Source organism: Juglans regia, chromosome 9 (genome assembly GCF_001411555.2).
Source record: "Juglans regia cultivar Chandler chromosome 9, Walnut 2.0, whole genome shotgun sequence".
NCBI classification, from domain to species: domain Eukaryota; kingdom Viridiplantae; phylum Streptophyta; class Magnoliopsida; order Fagales; family Juglandaceae; genus Juglans; species Juglans regia.
Genome location: NC_049909.1, coordinates 14719134 through 14742267, shown reverse-complemented (window position 1 = coordinate 14742267; position 23134 = coordinate 14719134). Strand labels below are relative to the sequence as shown.

General features: G+C 33.1%; 3 protein-coding genes across 4 annotated transcripts; 1 reads left to right on the top strand and 2 right to left on the bottom strand.

Annotated features, from left to right (window-relative positions):
* Positions 1-4456: 4456 nt before the first annotated feature.
* LOC108994310 (exopolygalacturonase-like) lies at positions 4457-6088 on the bottom strand. Its single transcript, XM_018969449.1, has 4 exons — positions 5945-6088; positions 5512-5826; positions 4885-5406; positions 4457-4684 (listed from the first exon to the last, which is right to left on the bottom strand). Exons 1-4 carry the CDS (start codon positions 6086-6088, stop codon positions 4457-4459), a joined length of 1209 nt encoding a protein of 402 aa, XP_018824994.1.
* A 7777-nt stretch (positions 6089-13865) lies between these two features.
* On the top strand, positions 13866-19426 carry LOC108994414 (interactor of constitutive active ROPs 4). Of its 2 annotated transcripts, XM_018969620.2 has the most exons (4): positions 13866-14246; positions 16428-16551; positions 16706-16784; positions 17976-19426. In XM_018969620.2, exons 3-4 carry the CDS (start codon positions 16771-16773, stop codon positions 19108-19110), a joined length of 1149 nt encoding a protein of 382 aa, XP_018825165.1. In that variant the 5' UTR covers positions 13866-14246; positions 16428-16551; positions 16706-16770; the 3' UTR covers positions 19111-19426. The 2 variants fall into 2 exon arrangements, with proteins under 2 accessions (XP_018825165.1, XP_018825164.1); XM_018969619.2 differs by lacking the exon at positions 16428-16551 and having other exon boundaries at positions 13874-14246.
* Positions 19427-21328: 1902 nt separating this feature from the next.
* LOC108994294 (gibberellin 2-beta-dioxygenase 1-like) lies at positions 21329-22924 on the bottom strand. Its single transcript, XM_018969434.2, has 3 exons — positions 22384-22924; positions 21938-22286; positions 21329-21761 (listed from the first exon to the last, which is right to left on the bottom strand). The coding sequence occupies exons 1-3, from the start codon at positions 22782-22784 to the stop codon at positions 21513-21515; spliced, it is 999 nt and encodes a 332-aa protein (XP_018824979.1). The 5' UTR covers positions 22785-22924; the 3' UTR covers positions 21329-21512.
* Positions 22925-23134: the final 210 nt, after the last annotated feature.

Sequence of the window (23134 nt, the reverse complement as noted above, 5' to 3'; positions counted from 1 at the left end):
TGGTCATTATGTATGCTTTTCAAAAGACATTTTTGTCTGGAAATCAAATGTTTTATTATTTATGTTTTGAATAACAAAAATTTTTACTTAGTTGTATTTCCTCAAGACTTGAATCATGTGGATTTTTTTGGGGAAAAAAAGTTTCTAAACCAATCTAATTTCGATGCATTATTGAAAAAGGATCACCCACATGCATATCATGTGTGTGTTCTATTATTGGAAGCATCGACTTACTTATGGTAGGTTGAATAACTTTTGATTTTATTCTTGGTCATTGTTCTCCCAACGCAAACATGCCTATGGTGTTATATTTGCACTTCGTTGGCATTTTCATTACCTTTTGCTATTTGTTCAGTATTTCTGAATATTCCTATTGTTTACTTTTTCCCTTTTGACTCACAAACAGTGCTCTGATTCGTGCTTGTAAGTAGGGCTGCAAATGGTCCGGTCCGATCCGGCCCAGAGATGGGTTGCAAAGGGACCGGACCAGTCCGGTCCAGTCGGTCCGGCCTATTTTTTTTATATTTTTATTTAAAATAATTAATAAATTTTTTTATTTAAAATACTAAATTAAATTAAGTGACTTATTAATGTGGATTATGTAACAAACTCAATAAAAAAATATTTTATATGGTCAATGATAATAAATTAGATGAAAATTATATTATTAATTTATATAATTACTATATAATTAACTAATTGATATTATATATTAGTTAATTCATAAAATATAAACAAGTGTTAATAACATATTTAAAATTTTATATTGTTAATAGTGATAAGTTAGATGAAGATATATATAAAATATTGTTAATTCATAGAATATTAACAAGTATTAATAATATATTTAAAAGTTTATATTGTTAATTGTACAATTATTATATATAAAATATATATATATATATATATTTTTTTTTTCATTCTGTCCGGTCCGGTCTGGAAAAACCGTGGACCAGACCGAAACTTTTCAGTTCTCTAAAATGTGGACCGAACTGGACCGGTCTAAGTCTTGGTCTGGTCCGACCGGACCGTTTATCACCCCTACTTGTAAGAATCAAACTTGGAGCGAACTAAGGCTTGAACCCATTCCATTTATTTTTTTAGGGCGAAAGAGTCTATGCCATTGTGATATGATGCAGGATTTTTGCTTATTAGCCGTGAGTATGGAGTATAATTGTTGTGATATTATCTTTTATTCACAACATAGCCTTTAGATGTTCAAAGTTGTGCATCTTCATGAGATCTCCTTGATTGCCCTTCCATTTTGGAAATATAATTATAAGTTGTATTTGCGTTTTGTTTGAATAGATTATTCTCACTGTTTGTAATTGAAAAGAAAATTAAGAAAGATTTATGATTCTTTATTCTCAAAAAAGGCTTCATTCCTTTTATTTAACTCTCTCGAGTGATTGACAATTTTGTTATTCATTGATGAACCATGGAAGACTTTATATAATTGGAAGGGGAGGCAATCAACTATCTTACGTGGTGTGGACAAGCTTTAGATATCATGGGCTTATGATTAGATGTGCATCTTGAACTCGCAATCTTAGAAGGTAAATTTTTATTGCTTGTTGTTGGCATATTCAACATCAGTTCATATAGTTGAAAATTTTGATATTTTAAAGATTCTTTGAATTTCTCTTATTCATTTCATTCTTTTAAGTATAGCTTGTTTTATAAATAGAAATGCAATTCCCATCTGGCTTATTTGTAGTGCTTTGCTTCTCTCAGGTTGGTTGGTTGTGTTTTGATTTGTTTATCGTTTTGTTGTGTTATGTTGAGCACATAGTGTCAAGATTGCTTTGCATAATTTGAAGTGACATTATTAATGGTGTGTATGTAATGCTATGTTATGCTTTGGCGATGAATTTTTCATGGAAAGATTGTTTAACTATGTTCTTAGTTGGGGAATGATGAATATTTTCATTAGATTTCAGATAACAAGTGTAATGGGTAATGCTATTATTGTAGATATGATTTCTCTTCCACTTTTTCATTCTTGTACGATCTAAGCAGTCTAAGCATGAGTGGATTCATGCTTTCATTGCTAATATGAGTGCTTTAATTATTTCGTTCTTCCATAAAGAAGAAATTGTCGTGTTATGTTTTCATTGCATTGCAAGCATGATCATGGTATAAAATTATCAATGAAAGTTGTTATGCGTAGAATAGAGAAATTGTCTTATAAGACATACTTTTTAAGAGTAAGACTAAGAAATGCTCTATATATATATATATATATATATATATATATATATATATTGTCGTGACATTCCATTTGTTTCGTTTAAGTATACACATGTTGTTTGCTTCATGTCGAATTCAACTACTCTTGCATAACAACTCGGTTAATGATTCCTGAAAATAAGATGACAGTTGATGTGCATGTCAAATATCGACAACCGATGGAGAACATAACTGGCTTTTCAATTATCAGCTACGAAATATGTACAACCAGGAATATATACATATATATATATATATATATATATATATATATCTATTTCATCCTATTATTTTTGTGTATGCCATTATAAAACTCTCAAATTATATAAAATCAGAATGTTAAAAAGTGTTGCTAGAAGTAAGAAAAGTCAAAAAGTATAAATGCATACAAACTTAGAAAATATGATTAATTAGATTTTCTATATGGGAATCTTTCCATTAGAACTGCAACTCTCAAATTACATAAGATCAGAATGTCAAAAAGTCTTGCTAGTAGTAAGAAAAATCAAAAGCAATAAATCCATACAAACTTAGAAAATATCACTAGGTTTTCTATATGAGAATTTCTCCATTAGAATTGCAACTACTAGAACCAATGCATCTGGCCACTGTTTTTGGATATAACAAAAAACAATATCATTTCTGAAACTTTCTTCATTCTGACACGTTTCTAATTTGTAGTTCACTGTGTGTTCGTTGTGACTGGTGGAGAAGATATCTAGATATTTTCTATATATGTTCACTTGGGTGAGATGAAAATCATTATGATAACTTTTACTTTCGTTGTGTTTTGGACAAATACTAATACATCTATAAGAAAAACTTGTTTGTGTTTGCCAATAGATTTTTATAAGAAAAAAAAAAAATCCCGCATTTAATACCTCAAAAAATACACTCACAGGTAACCGATCCTTAGTCACATTGTTAATTGAGCTCACTATTTTTCGAGTAAATCAAAAGTAATAAATTAATGTATTCAAACTTAAAAGAGATCTTAAATTAGATTTTTTTTGTCCAGAAATTTTCCACCAAAACCACAACCAGGTGAATCAATGTATGTTGGTAGCTTTTTTCAGAGTCAACAAAAAATTCTAATTTTGAAACTTTCTTGATTGAGACATGTTTCTTTTGTGATTCGTTGTGTTACTTGTGAATCATGGAGGAGAAACTTAAATATTTCATGTCCTAGCTAGCTAGCTAGGTTGAGTGATCAGATGGAAAACGTTATAACAAGCTGTTTTGTTCTTGTGGTGTTTACCATATCTCCAGAATATTAATGCAGCAAAAGCTTCAAAAAATTTATTAGCATCTTATCGAATATGAATTAATACCTACTGATATCAACATTTCAGTTTCTGTCCATTACAGTCTATCAATCGGTTTTACATCATTTTTCAATTCTATTATTCATTGTAGATTGACAAATAACCCAATAGGATCTTTATCTTCTCACAACTGCAAGTTTATATATCCTCTACCATTACCCATTACATGTAATAATCATATTTCTCAATATATTTTTTTATTATATTTTGATTTTACAGCAAATTTTCTGTTTATATTTTCTTCGAACTGGGCAAACATGCGTATTGCACGTTTAACCCTATATGAAAATAATTGATCTTTTGTAGAGAAGTTACGTACATCATGCAGCTGTAAAAATATAAAAGCATATTAACTCAACAAGGTGGCAAGCAATAGTACTCAAATCAGCCTGCATGCACATGCATATAACTTTTAATGAAAAAATTTATTCATCATTATTTTTTTTATTATTATTTTATTATTTTATGATGTAACATTAAATGATATATTTATAAGTAAAATATAATAAATAATTTTTAATCATCTAATGACACATCATGAGATGAGATGATCAGAAAGAAAATGGATGATTACTCATTTTTAATATATTTTCTGATCAAACGCCTTGGACTTGTTTCTTGCTGATCATGTTTATCTCTACCGATCGGCGGCATGCAGAACGTACGTCACGTTTTAGCAAAACGATTTCGGTACAATTGTAGTACTACTACACAACACAATCTCCGATACGAAAGTACTACACAGCTTGACACCCATGCATGCATGCATGCATGCAGGAGTTGGCCAATATTAGAAGAACATAACATTATTCCATGTTTTCATGCAGCTAGCAGCAAATTTAACCTAAAAACTTGTTCGAAAAAGGGCATGCATGCATGCAGCAGGAGGAGGAGCCTGAGTACTATAGGCAAGATGCAGGGTTTTGTTTGCCAAGGGCATGTCCATTGACGTGAGAACACAACGCAGTTGCATTTCCTTCATTGCCGCTCAGGTAAGACAGATTGATGTCTTCCAACACCACGTTGTTGCATGGTCTCGTCTGGCTACATCTGAGAGTAACTGCGACTTTCGATCCAGAACTTCCCCAGATGTTTCTGTATGTGATATTGCTGATTTGCACTCGAGAGGCCTGTGGACAAGATCAAGAGCTAGCAATGATTAAATAATATTTACCCCATGGATGTCTTGTTCTACTTAACTATTGGAGGAGCGAATGCAAAGGACATGTTACAAATCGGGGATAGATTGATTTAACAAACTTATATAACAACACCATCAAGATAATTAATTAACTAAAAGTACTATATGATTGAAATAATTACGTCGTACCACAAACTCGCAAGGAGGGACAGGGCAATATTGTTGATCGATAATGATGGGATTGCCGACATTATCCATGAAAATATCTTCATATACAAAATTAGAAGCCTCAGTGTCCTTGAGCATTGGATAAGCCCATGTTTTGATTCTCACTCCATCTGAAGTACCCCGGAAGGTGCAATTTTTTATGGCAATACCAGACAAAGCATCTTCATCCCCGGATTTTCCGAGGCTCCCAACGCTAATTCCATGCCCAGGTCCACAAACAACATCGGAAATATTGACCTCTCTAGTTCCGGGCAGCATAGATATGCAGTCATCGCCGGTACCGATAATCGAATGTGAGATTCCAATGCGCTGTGAGCTTCCAATCTTGATCCCGTCGGTGTTGGGGCTGTCACCGGGAGCCGATATTCTGACATGACTGATGTTCATGTCCTGACATCCGAATAGGATAAAATGGGTGTTCTTACTGTCAATGGATCTCAAGTGATGAACTCGTGCGTTCCTAACAAAATCGAATCTCATTGTCTGTTCATATATAAAGATCATGCAGTCAGATTTTGAGCTAGATTATAATGAACAAATCAAAAGGTATATATATATAACGAAACTAGCCTAGAAATTAAAACTTACAGCGGGAAGAGCTGGGCAATGAGAATTCTTTTTGCAGTCATTGTAAGGCCAAGCCACCTTTCCTTGGCCGTCCAAGGTGCCGCCGCCACTCACTGTCAAATTATCTATGTATCTGAAATTTATCCATTTATCAGTAAGTAAGAACTTGGATGGATCTGTTGGAGCCTTGAGAATCCCTCTGATCACAAATGCCATCTGCCCTTTGCAAGGACCCTCAAACATCATCGAGTTCACAGTGAATATTTTTCCCAATGGGACAAAGACTCTTGCCCTTCCTTTCCATTCACATGCTTCCTTCCATGCCTTCAGAAATGCCTTTACAAAAACATAGAAAATTTCCATTAAATTAATAAGCCATGCATGTATTAGTCTTTTTGCAGTACCAGATTTAAGAACTAGTTAAGAACCAAGTCATACGTATAGATTTTTATACCTCACTGTTGTCTGTGACTCCATCTGCAATTGCACCATATTCCATCACGTTGAAAAACTTGGGTGGGCCTTGAGATTCTGAAGGGAATTGCGGCAAGCTGGACATTAGCAAGCAAACCCAACCGAGAAAAATTGTCAGACTCATTTCTGATCTTCTTTGTAATTGTGATCTTCCTCTTTTCTTTTCCTGTACTGAATGATGGATGCAAGCCCTTTTTCCAGCCTCAACTTTATACATACATATTGGCCGTTGCCATTGACTTTATAAGGGATCAGTACTACTAGAAAGATCCCGATATCCTCTTATGGACAAGTTATTATTGATTTTCTTTAATTTTTTTTCTTGGTTTGGAAATATGGAAAGATTTCTTTCTGCCATACAGAGAGTATATATTCTGAGAAACCCAAATATGGGAACGTGAAAAAGGACGTAGGAGGTGAAAAAAAGTCTCCCTTTTGATGAGCTTTTTTCCATAACTAGCTAGTTGGATTTGAAAATATGGGATTCAATTGCATTTTAAATTATAGTTTTCAGCGCTAAATGCTGATTGCCTAAAGGTATATGCCATGTGTCAGTCAAACCCAAGTTACCAACTCCAAAGGATTATATAATTTCTTCCGGGCCGGATAATGGTGATCAAAAGTTCATATCCACGATTTAAGTACTTTCTTAAAAAATCATGTTTTTTTTTTTCATTTCCATTTTTTGGTTTTGAGAGTTAAAAGATAGGATGTTAGTATTTATATATATATGTCTATATATAGATAATATATATATATATATATATATATATATATATATATTCTTCCGAACCGGATAATGGTGATCAAAAGTTCATATCCACGATTTAAGTACTTTCTTAAAAAATCATGTTTTTTTTTTTCATTTCCATTTTTTGGTTTTGAGAGTTAAAAGATAGGATGTTAGTATTTATATATATATGTCTATATATAGATAATATATATATATATATATATATATATATATATATATATTCTTCCGAACCGGATAATGGTGATCAAAAGTTCATATCCACGATTTAAGTACTTTCTTAAAAAATCATGTTTTTTTTTTTTCATTTCCATTTTTTCGTTTTGAGAGTTAAAAGATAGGAGGTTAGTATATATATATATATATATATATATATATATAAATATATATATTTATATAACTGAAAAAACTTCATTCACCTATGAGGAGATGAAATGAGATGAATTGTCAGCTTAAAAAAGAATGCACCTCTGAGGAGGTGAAGATTGCTTTATTTGAAATGAACCCTTTAAGTTCCCCTGGGCCAAATGGGTTTTCAGCAGGTTTTTACCAAGACAATTGGAATGTGGCTAGTCAATGAGTGATCTATGCAGTGAAGGAGTTTTTCTGCTGGTGCAGATATTGAGACCATTAATGAGACATATATTGCCCCTTATCCCCAAGAAGAAAAACCCTGGACTTGTCTCTAAATTTAGACCCATTAGTTTGTGTAATGTGGTCTATAAGGTAGTCTCCAAAGTTTTAGTCAACAAATTGAAACATATTCTTCCCCTTATAATTTCTAATGCTCAAAGTATTTTTGTCCTTGGTCATTTGATTTCAGACAATATTATTGTGGCTTATGAAGCCATACACTCTATGCAAAACAGATTGAGAGGAAAGAAGGAAGGGTACATAGCACTCAAATTAGATATGAGCAAGGCGTATGACATAATTGAATGGAGTTTCCTTGAAGCTGTTATGAAGAGAATGGGGTTTGGGGGGCACTGGATAGATCTGATTATGAAATGTGTTAGTACAGTCAAGTACTCCCTTTTAATTAATGGTTCCCCACAACAAACATTTATCCCTTCTCGTGGCATAAGGCAAGGGGATCCTATTTCACCTTACCTTTTTATTCTTTGTTAAGAAATTTTGGGTCAAATGCTAGATAAGGCTGAGAAAAGGGGTTTTATATCTAGTTTTCATTTTGCTAGAGGGACTTTATTAGTCAACCATTTTTTTTTTTTTTTTTGCAGATGATAGTTTACTTTTTTGTAAGGCAAATCCTTTGGAGTGGAGCAGACTTTTTAGATTGATGAATTCTTATGAAGCTGCCTCAGGTCAGAAACTCAATTTTGACAAATATGCAATCTTTTTTAGCAAAAATACAAGTGCTGATGTTAAGATGGCAATTCTTTCTACTACAAGAATGAAGGAAACTAAGTCTTTTGAGAAATATTTGGGACTCCCTTCTTATGTGGGGAAACAGAAACTTGAGCTTTTAGGCCTATTTTGGATAGCATTCGTAACAAGATGCAAAATTGGAAAGTGAAGTTCCTCTCTCAGGCTGGGAAAGAAGTGTTGCTAAAATCAGTGGTGCAGGCCATTCCAACATACATTATGAGTATATTCAAGCTTCCTAGAGCAATATTGATGTCCATTAACAAACTTATACAGAATTTCTGGTGGGAAAGTAGAGGAGACAGGACTAAAACCCAATGGATTCCTTGGAAAATGCTTGGAAAGTCAAAGTTAGATGGAGGTCTTGGTTATAGAGACTTCATTGATTTCAATGTGGCCCTCCTAGCTAAACAACGTTGGAGAATTCTACAACAACCTCATACACTTGCTGCAAGAGTACTAAAAGCAAAGTACTTCCACAGAGTAATTTTCTGAATGCAAAGGTTGGTAGCAATGCCTCTTATCTCTAGAGAAGCTTCATGTCAGCTAAGGAAGTTTTGCAAGAAGGCCTTATATGGAAAATTGGCAATGGAGACTCAGTGCATATATGGTCTGATAAGTGGATTCCTCATCCATCCACTTTTAAAATTCAGTCCCCTATGCAAGATCAATATGATGGGTGGAAGGTTAGTTCTCTGATTGATAAGCCTACAAGTTCTTGGAACCAGATGCTGTTAAGAGAGATGGTGAATGCTGAAGAGGCTGATTTTATTAGCAGGATCCCTATTAGTGTAAAGAATGCATTAGATAAATTGGTGTGGAGATGTACTAGTGATGGTAAGTTCTCTATAAAGAGTGTTTATCACCTACTATGTGATATGGAAGCAACTGTAAAGGGAGAGTCATCTCAGAGACCTCTGAGAAAAGACATATGGGCAAAGATTTGGAAGCTTCATACTACTAATGCTGTTAAAATGATGATATGGAGAGCATGTCGCGATTCCTTACCTACCAACCAGAATTTGTTCAAAAGGAAAATTGTTGATTCTCCCTTGTGCCTTATGTGTGGACTTGAGCCTGAGTCAGCTTCTCATATACTATGGCAATACAATTCAGCTCAGGATGTTTGGGGATTCAGTTTTTAAAGAATGTAGAAGGTGGTAGTGATGGATTCCTCTTTTAAGGAATTGGTTACCTATCTTCTTACAATGCTAGATGAATAGGAAATGACTATCTTTGCTGTAACTGCATACCAGTTATGGAAAAGGAGGAACTTGTCTGTGTTTGAAGGGAAGTTTATGGATCCAAATGATCTTCTGCAAGTGATTAACCAAGTCCACATGGATTTTAAGGATGCCAACCAGAAAGTTGATATGGGTAGAGTGATTGTACATCAGCTTGAGTCCCAGTGGAGGGCTCCTCCCCTTCATGTCTTTAAAGCCAATTTGGGATGCATCAGTTGATAAGATTAATTGCAGAGTTGGTGTATGGGTCATTGTTCGTGATTGGACTGGAAAAGTTATAGCTTCTCTTAGATCCCAAGGTGCTTTTCTTCCTGATGCTTATCTAGCTTAGGCTTTTACTGCTCTTAAAGTTGTTATTCTTGTTAAACAGCTGGGTTTGTACAGTATTATATTGGAGGGTGATGCTCTAAAGGTGGTGAATGATATCAAAGGATTAGCAGATCAGTGGAGTCCAGTTGGTTTGATGGTGTCTGATATTAGATTAATGCTACAACAGTTTCAGCATTGGTCTGTTTCTTTTGTGTCTAGAAAGTTTAACTGTATTGCACATTGTCTTGCTAAGGATGCATTAAAATTCTCTGAGGAGAGCATTGTTTTGGAGGGAGTCCCTCCTTGTATCCGTTCTCTGTTGCAATCGGTATGAATAAAGTTATTTTATTCTTCAAAAATAGAAAAAAAAAAAACAATAAACATTACAAACACAACACACTTTCTTGCGCCATTGGCAAGAGAGAGAGAGTTGTGAATAACATCCCCGTTTGACAACACAATATATCTCAATTATTTTTATATATTTTCCAATATTTCCTTTTTAAACACAACACTTTTTAATTTTTAATTTTTTAATTTAATTATTATGTAATAATTATAATTTTTTCAAAATCTCAAACAAAACATAAAAAATAATACTATTTTTTAAAATTTTAAAATAAAAATTATATTAAAATAATTTTTTAACTTAGATATTAATCAAATTTTTTTCTCTTATTTTTCAAAACTTACTAAAATATCTTAACTTAAAAAAAATTATTATTATTGATAGATATACTGAGATATTCTAAATATCCAAACGGGTATTTACGTCGAGTTTAGTTTTGCTTCTCTTTTGGGTTTTGTTTTGTTTTAAATAACAATGTGACCGCCACGTACTATAGCCCGTATAATTTATCATTTAATTCACTACATGTCTAAATATGAGTATAGAGTATTATTGTAATTTTTAGGTTTAACATGAAATTAACTTACTAAAATTTTATTTTATTTTATTTTGGACAACTACTAAAATTTTAGTTAGATTGATATATAGGATCTCAAGAGAGTACAGGGTACAACAATTAACTTTACACTTACTTTAATTTTTATCCAATTTAATTTGAAGCTAGACTTTATTTGATTTTACTACAACTCAAATGGACTAAGTACTATTGACCCTAAAATGCCAACTTAATATTTTTTTTTATTTATTATTATGATTTAATTGTTACACTCTAAAATCATAATTATACCCTAATTATTATAAAATATCTTCCATTTTCACGGAATTTTGCACAATGTCATCCCATAGAATCTGTAAGGAATAAATAAATAAATTCAATACATTTTCACTTCAATCATATATATTAAAGATAATTTAAGGGTATAAAAATTATATATAGATCCCACCTTGAAAATAAAATCTTAAAAAATGCTCAATATGATTAAAATATAGGATAATGATAGGCTTATTACTCTCTTACTACCATTTTACTACTAATCTATAATGTATTTGAAATTTTTATTTTTTCATTATTTTTAAAATATTTTTTTAACATCTTTAATCATTAAGAAAAAATTAAAAAAATATATAATTTTACTAATAGTCACTTCCTTAATCATTAAGTAAAAAAAGTAAAAAGAATAATAAATAGGTAGTAGGAAGTAGTAATTTATCCTTATATTGTAATTTTGGCTTGTCAAAGCTGTAAGGTGTAATCTGAGCATCACTTCCGAGTTCAGGTGTGTTTGAATGTTGAATTGAATTGAGTTAAGTTGAGTTGAGTTAATAAAATATTGTTAGAATATTATTGTTTATTATTATTATTATTTTAAGATTTGAAAAAAGTTGAATTGTTTATTATATTTTGTGTTGTGATTTGAAAAAATTGTAATGATGAGTTGAGATGAGTTTAGTTTCCAAACAAAACAAAATTTGAGGTCAACGTTCAATGGCATTTTTGGGCAGTGCTATTGAAAAAAAAATCACAAAAAATAAACTCATAAAATTGATATAGCCGCTAGTCTGGCTAGATGTTATATATAAGGCTTCGTTTGGTTGATTAACTCATTTCAACTTATCTCAACTCATCATTACAATTTTTTCAAATTCCAACACAAAATATAATAAACAATTCAACTTTTTCAAATCTCAAAATAATAATAATATTAAAAAATAATATTCTAACAATATTTTATCATCTCAACTCAACTCAACTCAACTCACTTCAACATTCAAACACAACCTAAATCTAGTTTATAATAAAAGAGTTTTACAATTTAATATATTACAATAAACAAGAATGAAGTCAGAATTATAAATTTAGAAGGATCGGTTTGAAATAAATAGTTAAATTTTAAACTTTTTCAAGACAACCTTTAACGAAGTGATAAAAAGACTTGTAAACAATAGAAAGAAACAAATAAATTTTAAATTTGTATTTTTTTAATGTAAACTATAAACTAAGTTTGAACTATGGAAACGACTATATAGTAATTATATAAAATAGTTAATATTATCATATATATATATATGTAAACTCTAAAAATTTTTGTATTTCATTGAATAATCTATAGTAGTAACATATATTTAAAAAGTTTTTAATTAAGCGCAACTACATATCGTGTAGTTAGCTACCTATTGAACGTTAAAATTCTTGTTAAATATGCTTTATCCAGATAATTAAATGCTTTAAAAGAGAAGTAATCTAATTTAAATATTATATTTTAATTTAACTTTTTAAAATAAAATAAGAATAAAATTTAATTACCATAAAATTTTGAGAAAAAGTAAAAAAATTACAACCTTGAAGCCGATACTGAGAATACATAAGGTATTCTCAAAATATTTCACTATTATTTATTATTTTATTATTACTTTTTACCTACTTTTCATTACTATTTAATACTTTTTCACTATTTTTTATTACTTTAAATATATATTTTTTCGATTAAAATTTACATCCCTACATCTAACAAACTAGATCGTTCAAGAAACATGACAAATCACTTGCTTGTCACGAATAACCAGACATTTCAAAAGGTGTTTGATCAAGGTCCATCCGTTTGAATATCTAGGTTTGGATATAATAACACTTTAAATTCATCTAATTATTATAATTTTTTTAAATTTTTACACTAAATATAATAAATAATTCAACATTTTCAAATTTAAAAATAATAATAATATTATAATAATATTTTATTCAACTTTTAATTTTTATTTCAACTCACTATCCAAACTTATAAATAATTCATAAAATAATTCGTAAATAATACTAAATAGTTTATAAATAATAATGAATAATAGTGAAGTACGATATATGAGAACAATTATATTTTCAAATAGACCCATAAAAAGATGAGAGTATTGAGAACAGTTTTTTAGAACAGTTACGTTTCCAAAAAGATTGGAAAAATGACACAATTATCAGTTTTTTTTTTTTTATAAATTTTATATAACTATGCGTTAAATGATGAATATTTTTATAAAACAACTTATAAAAGTAAATTATTTTACATAAATACTCTCAATTTAATATACAGTTGAATGAAAATTACAAAAATAAATGTAAGAGGATGCTTAGAGAATAAGATGAGATGTGAATTTTGTGAATAATAGTAAGATAATTTGTAAATAATAATGAAATATTTGGAGTTAAGTATTTTTTAAATTTTGGAAAAAGAGAAAGAAAATGTTGAATAAAAAATATTATAAAGTTAAAATATTTTTATAATATAATATTTTAATATTATTTTTTTTTTAGAGATTTTAAAAAATTGAATTTTTTATTTAAAATTTTGAAAAAAAATGTAATGATTAATTAGAAAGTGTTTAGATTTGAACGCTATTTTGGAACCAGATGAGATGAAATTTACAATTTTTACAATGATGGAAAGTGTATTACTCAAAAGATAGATGGTATTGACAACTGAGTTACAACAACGCTTGTTATGCCGCATATGCCGAGAAACTCCCGGCGAGGACAAAGGGCCATTCGAAGTCTACGCCATGCACAGTTTCAGACTTTCACTCACTTCTTTCAAGAAACCATTGTTTTATGTATAGGATGTATTCTCAACTTTTTTAAATGCCCGCACTGTCTGTGTCACCGAAGAACGGGAGATGATCTGTGTGCGTGAATAGAAAAAAGTTTTGAACTTTGAAAAGAGACAAAAAGACAAGAGTGTAAATGCATGTTGGATTTCCCAAGATTTGTATTGGTTGGTACATATTTATGAGTCCGTTCTCCACCCTCTTGTGTCCTCTTCCTCTTGCTTCTTTTATGGCTTCAAGGCCCACAAATGTCGCAGCTTTAATTCAAACTTGAAATATCTCTCTGATTCTCTCTCTCTCTCTCTCTCTCTCTCGGTTCCATCTTTCCAAGGCATTTTCTCTTTCCAGGTTTATTTATAGCTTTATAGTTACTGGGAGAGTTTTGTTTGCTCAGTCCGTGTTCCTGAAAATTACATACCGCCATAACCCCTTGTCTGCCTTAAACATCTCACATTCTTCCCTGGTCGCCCAGATTTTCTTCCGGTATTGTCTTATTTTTTCAAAGTGGGTTTCTCATGGAGGTCGCCCAGCTGCTACTCGAATTCCCTAAGAGAACAAGCTGACCGAAAGTAATGTTTTGTTTGATAAGATCAAGGTGAGACTCACCGTCTTTTAGCTCCTACTTTGCCATGGAGGAATCTTGTTCTTGTTTCGGTTTCTTGCTATCTATTTAGCGAGGCCTTGTTTCCTCTTTGTTGTTGTAAAACACTCTTCCAATGTTCGTTTTGGGTCCAGCACGGAATGTCTTTTTGGGCAATGTCAGCTTTGATCTGTTTAGATATGTAAAAAGAGGAAGATGAGCAATTATAAGGTTGAATCTCATCACTACCCACAATAACATACCCCAAAAGGGAGGGAGATGAGATGAGACTGCGTATGTGGCCTTTTTCTAAACCTTTTTTCCTTCCTTTTTCGTTTACTTTTTATTTTGGGATGTTAGCTTGGTCTATCTTCCGAAATCCTAGAATGAAACGAACGAACAAACAAACAAAAACAAAACAAAAGAATGTTTCCAGAGATGCTAATTAGCGAAAGGACACGATTTCATCTTTATAGTCCTTCGGATCTCGTGTTGGACAGTCTTGAAGAATCTTTTGTTGGTGTAGAAGGAACTGCAAAGTTGTTGGAGCATCTAGTAGCATTGCTACAAAGATGCATTGATCTAGATTGAACTAGAGTCACTAAAGGAGGTCTCTATTCAACCATTGTACGGATAAAAAGTAGATTGGAACTCTCATTTATTTACGGGTTGCTAGCAAAAGGGCATAAACGTCCTAAATTCGGTCAGGGAGCCTTGTAAAAGATCAGATTTTAAGGTTGGATGTTGTAGTAGTAAAGGGCTAAGTTGTAGGTGAGAGGAGGAAATAATGGGGGAGGTTGGTAGGGAAAGAAAGAAAGGAGGGGGTAGAGTAGATAGGGGAAGGAGATAGCAGGGGAAGAAAGCGAGAGAGGAGGAAGGAGACATCGTGCCTATCCAGAAGGATGAAAGTGGGGGAACATGGGAGGAAAGATTAAGGGGGAGGATCCCTCCCTAAAGAAGAAGAGAGCTTTTCCAGGGACGAGGGTGGTTGATTGGAGAGGTTGAAGGTAGGTAGGCGGGTGGAGAGGAGATGAGAATTTTAAAACTAGAGAGAGTAACTAAAAAACTCATTTCTTAATAGCTATCAAGTCCATTGTATCTGTTGTGATTTGAGTATGAAAATCCACCATTAGTACTTGTTAACTTTGTGGCCTTAAGCCTTGAATGGATATGTTGTCCAAACCGTATATCTAGGTATGAACAAGTTTGAGCAGTGGCTTTCAAAAGTAGTGGAGAATATAAATTTAATTTGCATGGATTTAGTTATAATTATGTTATTCTAACAACTCAACTTTTTCAGATTATGATTCAATTTAAGATTTGACAACTTATAGTCTTATACTCGTACTAGTATACTTAAATAAAAGCTTTGGTCAACTATGTTCATGTTTGTGCTTAAATACATTGTTTTTTTGAATTTCACATGGATCATCGCATAGGTGTCATCTGATCCCACACATAGGGTTGATAAATATTGAATGAGATGGATCACCACGTAAGTGTATTATCTCATGTCATAATCTGATGTTAGCCTGGTGGTTCAGCGATAGCGTATTGTCTCATACCACTTGTGGGTGACGTTAAACCTTTTGTGGCTTTTTGTGTTGGGTGATTTTGTTTCGATCAAGTGAACATGTTGATTGAGGTTCATTGACTAGTTTCCTCTACTCTACACAAATTTCTGTATAACAGTATTGTTAAGTGGAACTACACTTCCTCTCTTCGAACTACAAAATTGACATTTGACACTCCAATTGAAGCATAAGTTGTAATGTGCACTATTCATTAACATCCAAATATTAAGATTGCAATAATAGGCATTAATTTTTAATTTGTCTGAATAATATTTTATACAAGCAGTAGATACTAATTCTATTTTAGATGATTAACTTTCACCTTGAGGTGACAATCCAAGAGGCCAGAATTGCCGTAATCAAGCATACTACTGATAAAGAACACAATTTTGCAACACTATTAATACTTGAATATTTGTATTTGCCCTGCTATTCTACCCAAACATGAACAAGGAAGAGTTACGGGCATAAAGAATGTTTAATCAGGTGAAAGTACCACATTTCAATGTCTGTCTCTTGAACATCAATTTTGATGCCTTGTGTATTATTCACACCTTTTTTGTATCTCTATTTGGAATATTTTTCTCGTATTTTTGGCCAACTATTGGAATGTGTTTTTCAGATAGAAACAAAAAGAAAGATTTTTTCCCTCTTGAGATGCCAGAAAACAGCTGCCCACCTTATATGTTGAATTAAAAAGGGTTGACGTTAGTTTTTTTCCCCTTCTGTTGGGATCTTAATTGCAGGTAAATGGATAGTTTTAGAGCTCGCACTAACTTCTACTAAGATAATGCCTTCACCTTTTGTCTGATTTTCACAATATTGACAGTTTAATGTATATAGTGCATTATTTTTGTATATTGTTTCTAATTCCTTTTGATCTTTGCTATTATTCTGCAGATCACTAGCTTGAAGTTACGAGTAATTATCTCCCTTCTTGAATCAATAGTATTTAAGTGAATCAAATGCCAAGATCAAGGTTAGAGAACGCAGTGTATGCAATTTATTATTGAGTTTTTGTTTTATGGTGCATGCTTCAAAACCAATTGTCAGAATTATGTTTGTATGTACATCCTAGCGGCAAGCTAATTGAAATTAACATAATGATGTTGATATCTAGAGGCAGTTCCAAATAACTTGATTGGCAAGCATTAACAGATCCATTGTGAAATTGCTGCTCGAAGCTGCCCATGCCAGATTCCAAACTGATTGTGGTGCATATCCAAATTGCATGCAAGAGAACATTAACCTTTGATTAGTCCGTGCAAAGTCATTCTCAATTTTTCCTCTACAAGTTTGACTTATGATAAAAGGTCGTTAATTAAATCGAGATTGAGGATGCGATGGGGGCATACTACTATAGATTTGAACAAAGTCATGTAACTAGTAGAATAAAAAAAATAGTGTATATGAACAAAGACATTTGCTGAGGCAAGATGTTATACAAAAAGAGGAAAAATGAAAAACATGAACTATTCTTGCATGTTGCTCAGTAGCAGACATAACAACTGGTCTGGCTATTGTCCTGGAATGTTAATTGTATGCAGGTCTCTTGTATGCATAGATTATTCTACCACTCTATACAGAAGAATGGATGACGTGATTCTATTGTACACAACATCGTCTAGTTTTGAGAGAACTTAAACCAAACTGATGACATCAATTAAGTACACATTAGAGGAGGTTGAGTTAATTATTTTGTAGAGTATGTTGTGTCTCATTACAGTAAACTTGAATTGTCAGTTGCAGCATCTTTGACACTGTGTTAACCATATAATCGGCAATATAATATAAAAGTTGTTATTTTAACATAATAGGGCTCAATTATAAATATGCAAATATGTTCCTATCTGTTGCGTCAATTGATAATGTGAGTATTCCTTTCTTAATGTTGTTTGGTCCTAACATTGTTGTTTTTTGGCATGTAATTCCCGGTCAATATATATTGCTATTAACTCTATAAGCTCCTGGTTACTCCAATCATGGTATATGATTTCGTTGTACCCTTAGCAGTGGTGTGGTAGCACCATATCCTCAGTTCAAACCATCATCCCTTTACAGGAATATTGTTTTATGTATTTTTTTCTTGCACTATCAAGAATTTATGATTTCTTCTTAATTGTGTGAGTGGAATTTTCTTCAATATATATTCTATTGTTGTCATAAACAGGGGAACAGAAATGCCCCAAAGGCAGTCTCCTCGAGGCGCACATCCACGTAGGACATCTGGTTCTGATTCAGATCCACAGCATCATCGGCCAATTACTGAACGGAGTCCCAAGCTAGGAGATCGTAGGTCCCCAAGAGGTGCTCAATCTGCTTCACTAAGCCAGAAGAAACTTGGCACCCGCATTTCAGACTTAGAATCTCAACTTGGGCAAGCACAAGAAGAGCTAAAGATTCTGAAAGAGCAATTAACTTCAGCAGAGGCTGCAAAGAAAGAAGCTCAAGAGCAATTGGAGAAGAAAACAAAGAAGCCAGTTGTTCTAGAGCTAGTGGAGATCCAAGGAAAGGATCCTCCAACGGAAATTCAAGAATATAACAGAAAAGACAGCACTCCTCAAGATGAGGGTCTGGATGATAAACAGCAGGAAACTGATATTTTCGAAGTTTCGGTGGAAAATGTAACAGCAGAGCCCAAGGATGATCAAAGCCAGCTGACTGATCAGGTTGAGAAAGAAACCAAACAAATTGTCACATGTACTGAACCACCAGCAACTCCAGAGCCGGAGACACCGTCCTTCCATGACTTGGCTCTGAAGAAGGATGAGATAGATATGCTGAAAGACATGTTAGAAGAGAGAAAAAAGGAACTAAAGTTGTTCAGTCAGGAAAACGAAAAAATGAGAAACCAGTTGAGTGAAGCAGCATTAGAAGTATCATCTTCTAAAACAAAGGAAGGGGAAACGGCCTTGAAGTTGAGCCAGCTGGGAGAAGAGTTGAAAAAAAGCAAAGCAAATGAAGCTCAGCTGAATGAGAAGCTGAAAGCTGTGGAAGAAGCGAAGGAGACACTAGAGCTAGAGATGAAGAAGATGAGAGTACAGACAGAGCAATGGAGAAAAGCAGCAGATGCCGCAGCAGCAGTGCTTGCTGGGGGTGTGGAGATGAACGGGAGAATCTCCGGGAGATGCGTCTCCATGGAGAAGCATTTTGGTGGAGTATTTGAGACACCAGCTGGTGGATACACTAGCTTTGTTGGATCACCGGGGATGGATGATGATTTGGATGGTCTTGGAAGTGGAAAGCGAAAGGGTTCAGGAATTAGAAAGTTTGGAGACTTATGGAAAAAGAAGAGCCAGAAATGAGACTCAAAATAACTTAAAAACTTGATTCACTGTCATGATGTGTGTACAAGGGGAGCAAATTAGTTGCTTGCTGTTTTGCAGCCGGTGTCTGCCATGTTTTAGTAGTTCCCAACAGTTCCTCCATCAGGTTCCTTGTATGGTGCAAGTATATCAAACCTTTAAGGGATGTATGATTGTAGTATGGACTAGGTTTTTGGAACCCATTTCCGATATGGTTCATTTTGTAGCACAGCCCTGCCTGAAGAATCTTCCCACTGCAAGTCCTTTATTCTATGCTAATCATATCTTGCTCTATCATTTTGATATTCTATGCTAATCATATCTTGCTCTATCATTTTGATATCCTATCCCTGAAAAACACTTCCCTCGTGGCTTTTTTATCTCTTTTATGGTATTCTTACCATCACATTTTCTATTTCCTTTTAGAAACGACCAGTCATTCAGATGGGAAATTAACCTTACAGGAAAAGCCATTTTATAAGAAATGCATATATTGAGAAAGAAAAATCTACCACTCATCACCGTACACCCAAAGAAAATGCTTCAAGTGTATGGTATGGAAATGAATAATGACTGATGCATCGCTACGAGGGCAAATACATTAGAGCATTCACATTGGACTAGTTTAACTTTCAGCCAAGTTTTATTTAGGATCATTTTTCTATTTTAATTAATTATTATTTTTTTATAAAACTATATTTCGAGCCCTCTAAAGTCTTCTCTGCCCAACTAGAAAGATCACCCTCCAAATTTGAGAGCCAGATGTAATCCTGTTTTTGGTATTTTATGGCTAAAATTTAAATTTTGACTTTTTTTTTTCTTGTTTTGAAAATGAAAACAAAAAGGAAAATGATACCAAACTGACACTTTGCTACGTACGGCCTGGCTTAATTTCCTATGGGCTATCTTGTATGAGCTTTGCTACACAACCTCCACCACACTCCACACTTCACACTTTTTTAAATTTTTAATATTTTTTTTAAATTTTTTTTTGAGTTTATTCTTTTTAAATTATTTTAAATTTTTTATTCATTATTTATATAATAAATATTTAATAAAAGAAAAAAATAATAAAAATTAAAAATAATGTGAAGTGTGGAGGTTGTATGAATAGTAAGAGATTGAGTAGATTTTTTGATCTTGTATTGACTTTCCATACACGTTATCATTAAAATAGAAAATTAAAAGTTTTTGTATATATATATACATATACACACACAAACACCAACATGCAAGCACATGTCTAATTATTAATGGCCAACCTCAGTCAGTAGTCTGTGGACTGAATAACACTGTCCTTTGATCATTTTTGGGGAACGTGGGATTCTTTGGATCCCACATTAGGGCTACAGCACCACCTTTCAATATGAGTAAATAATATATATATTTTTTAAATAATGCTATTTTTTTATCTTATATTTTATTATTTTCAAACAATCACACTGATTTGACTAAATTTAAATGATTTTCATATGTTGTGCTTCACTACATACTATCTACATGAAGCGGACTTCTCCAGTTTCTAGAGATAGTTGCATTTTACACTTTCTATCTAGATGTTGTTTAATGTTTCGACTGCATTGTGTCAAAATCAACAATGCTAAAATGAAAACGTCTGCTGCATTTGATGCCACTATCTCTATGCAATTGGAAACATTCTTAGGTATATATATATATATATAACCAAAACCAATGGCTTTGGCAAGAGGATGAAAACTTAAGTCAAATATTCCCGGGAGGCGATTATTTCTCGAGAATATTTGAAGTAGTTATTTATTTAAAAATAAAATTTTACTACTTACAAGTCGGTGTTTAAACATACTATTATGAGAGCTCGTATAGCTAGAAAAAAGATTCCATATCAGTAGTGTATTTGGCGTGCCAATGAACAGACTTCAAATAAATTATTATTTAGGAGTATTTTATGATATTTGTTAATAAGGGAGGTTGGTACCCTATCCATTTGGTCTTCAAGCAAGCATTGTTTATGATGGTTATTTGATTTAGATAAGCTTAGTTTAAAATATGTTGAGTATCTTGGGGCTGACTGTAATCATTGGGAGTTGAAACCAGATAGACTTGGCCAATAGATATAGTCCCAATCCATGCTGGAGAAGACAATGGTTTGAGTGGGAGAAGTTCTTAGGCCCACTTAAAGGTAATATATATAAGCAACAACTCAGCAATATCAAAGAAAATCTAAATCTGCAATGGTAGATAAGATAATGATAGTAAGCTTGTATTATTAACAACAAAGGAAGTTACATGAAGTTTGTAGAGGAAAACAAGACAAAAGGTAAAAAAAAAAAAAAAAGAGTATTACATCTATGGGAAATATGATATATATCTTAATATATTTGAAACACCATTTCTCCTAAAAGGTGACAATCATGTTTGTTACATTATGAGGCTATGATTCTCTCAAAGTTCACAAGCCTGTTATCTGCCAATCTTGAATTGAAAGCAGTTTTTTTGTACTCAAACCATGTAAACTCTTTGTATAAGCTTCTTTCTCCTTTCATGAGTGAGGGTAATGGAGCTATTTTCTCACTCAAAGGTGGTCCACCAAAATATATCATTGAAACTCTAGATTTCATGCTGTTTGCCAAAACCCTGTGTCTTACACTTTGGAACCTCCCATTAGTCATAACCTGCATGCATTCACCAACAGAACACAGAAAAACACATCAAAACAGATTTTATTGGTAAGGAAAAGGAAAGAAGCCCCATGATAGACAGTGGTAATCAACACTGGAATTATCCAGAATTTATTTTCTAGTTTTCATATTGGAATTTCTTTGTTTATTAGAACTGTATCTAACTGTACCTGTAGAGAATCCCCAACATTGATGAAAAATGAGTCCTGATCAGGTGGGACTGAAATCCAACTCCCATCTCTTAAAGATATTTGGAGGCCAGATGTGTTATTAGATCTCAGCACAGAAATGATTTGTGGGTCGGTGTGCTCTCCAAAACCAATCATATTGGTATCATTCAAGGCCTGCAGCTCTGGGCATGGAGGGTAATGATTTAGCCTGAAAACAGAGTCACTCTGTTTATCCATCAAAAGCTTACTGAACACATTTCTTGGTTGGAGCTTCAATCCATCAGCCATCTGTTCTAGAATTTCGCAGCCCATTTTCCTCACAGCTGATACATAGTCATTCAAAGCCGAGCTGCAGCAATAAAAACAGCATAGACACAAGCAAAACAGAGTTATTAACCATGTGAATCAAGTTCAACTTGAGGATGATTCTGTTAGACTTTTCTTACCGAAACTTTTCTTGGTTTTCTCCAAAAACAGAGAGAAATGACTGAGAACTTGAATCTGGATTGGTTGTGAAAAGAAGGTATTCCACCCAGCCAATATCACCGTTGAGTCCAATACTCTTGTTGCCATACCCCAGTGGAGTAGGAGGCCCTGCTTTTTCTTTCTCTGAGAGAGGTAAAGAGAAGAATCTGACAGCTTTAGCTTCCAAGTTGGTGATGAACTCCATTGGGACCCCATGATTGACGACCTTAAAGAATCCAAACTCTTCGCAGGCCTTGACTATGAGATGCCCGGAGTCGGGTTTTGAGAGGTCTATCAGAGGAATTCCGGAGCATAATGTGGAGGGTATGCAGTTTCTGATATCAGAGTACTGCTCAATTGTTGGTTTGGACAGGACCAACATTGTTATTGGTGCTGGTCGCGTTTGTTTTCACTATTTTGTGTTTGGGAAGATGGATTTGGATGGAAAGGTAGAGCTAGAGAGATGGATTTGGGTAGGAGTTGATGGATAATGGTATTGTTAGCATTAAAAGAGTTGATTCACATGGTTTGGGGTTCTTGGATATTTATAGCACAAACTTTGGGGTTGGATTGGTGGACTATTTGCGAAACTACTTCGAAATAGTCGAGAGGGAGAGAGACTTATTTATTTATTTTTAGTATTTTACCATTATTTTGCTATACCAACTTTTTCAAATGGACTCAAGATTACACAACACGCTCAAAAAAAGTCTTGTTGAAATAAATGAAGAG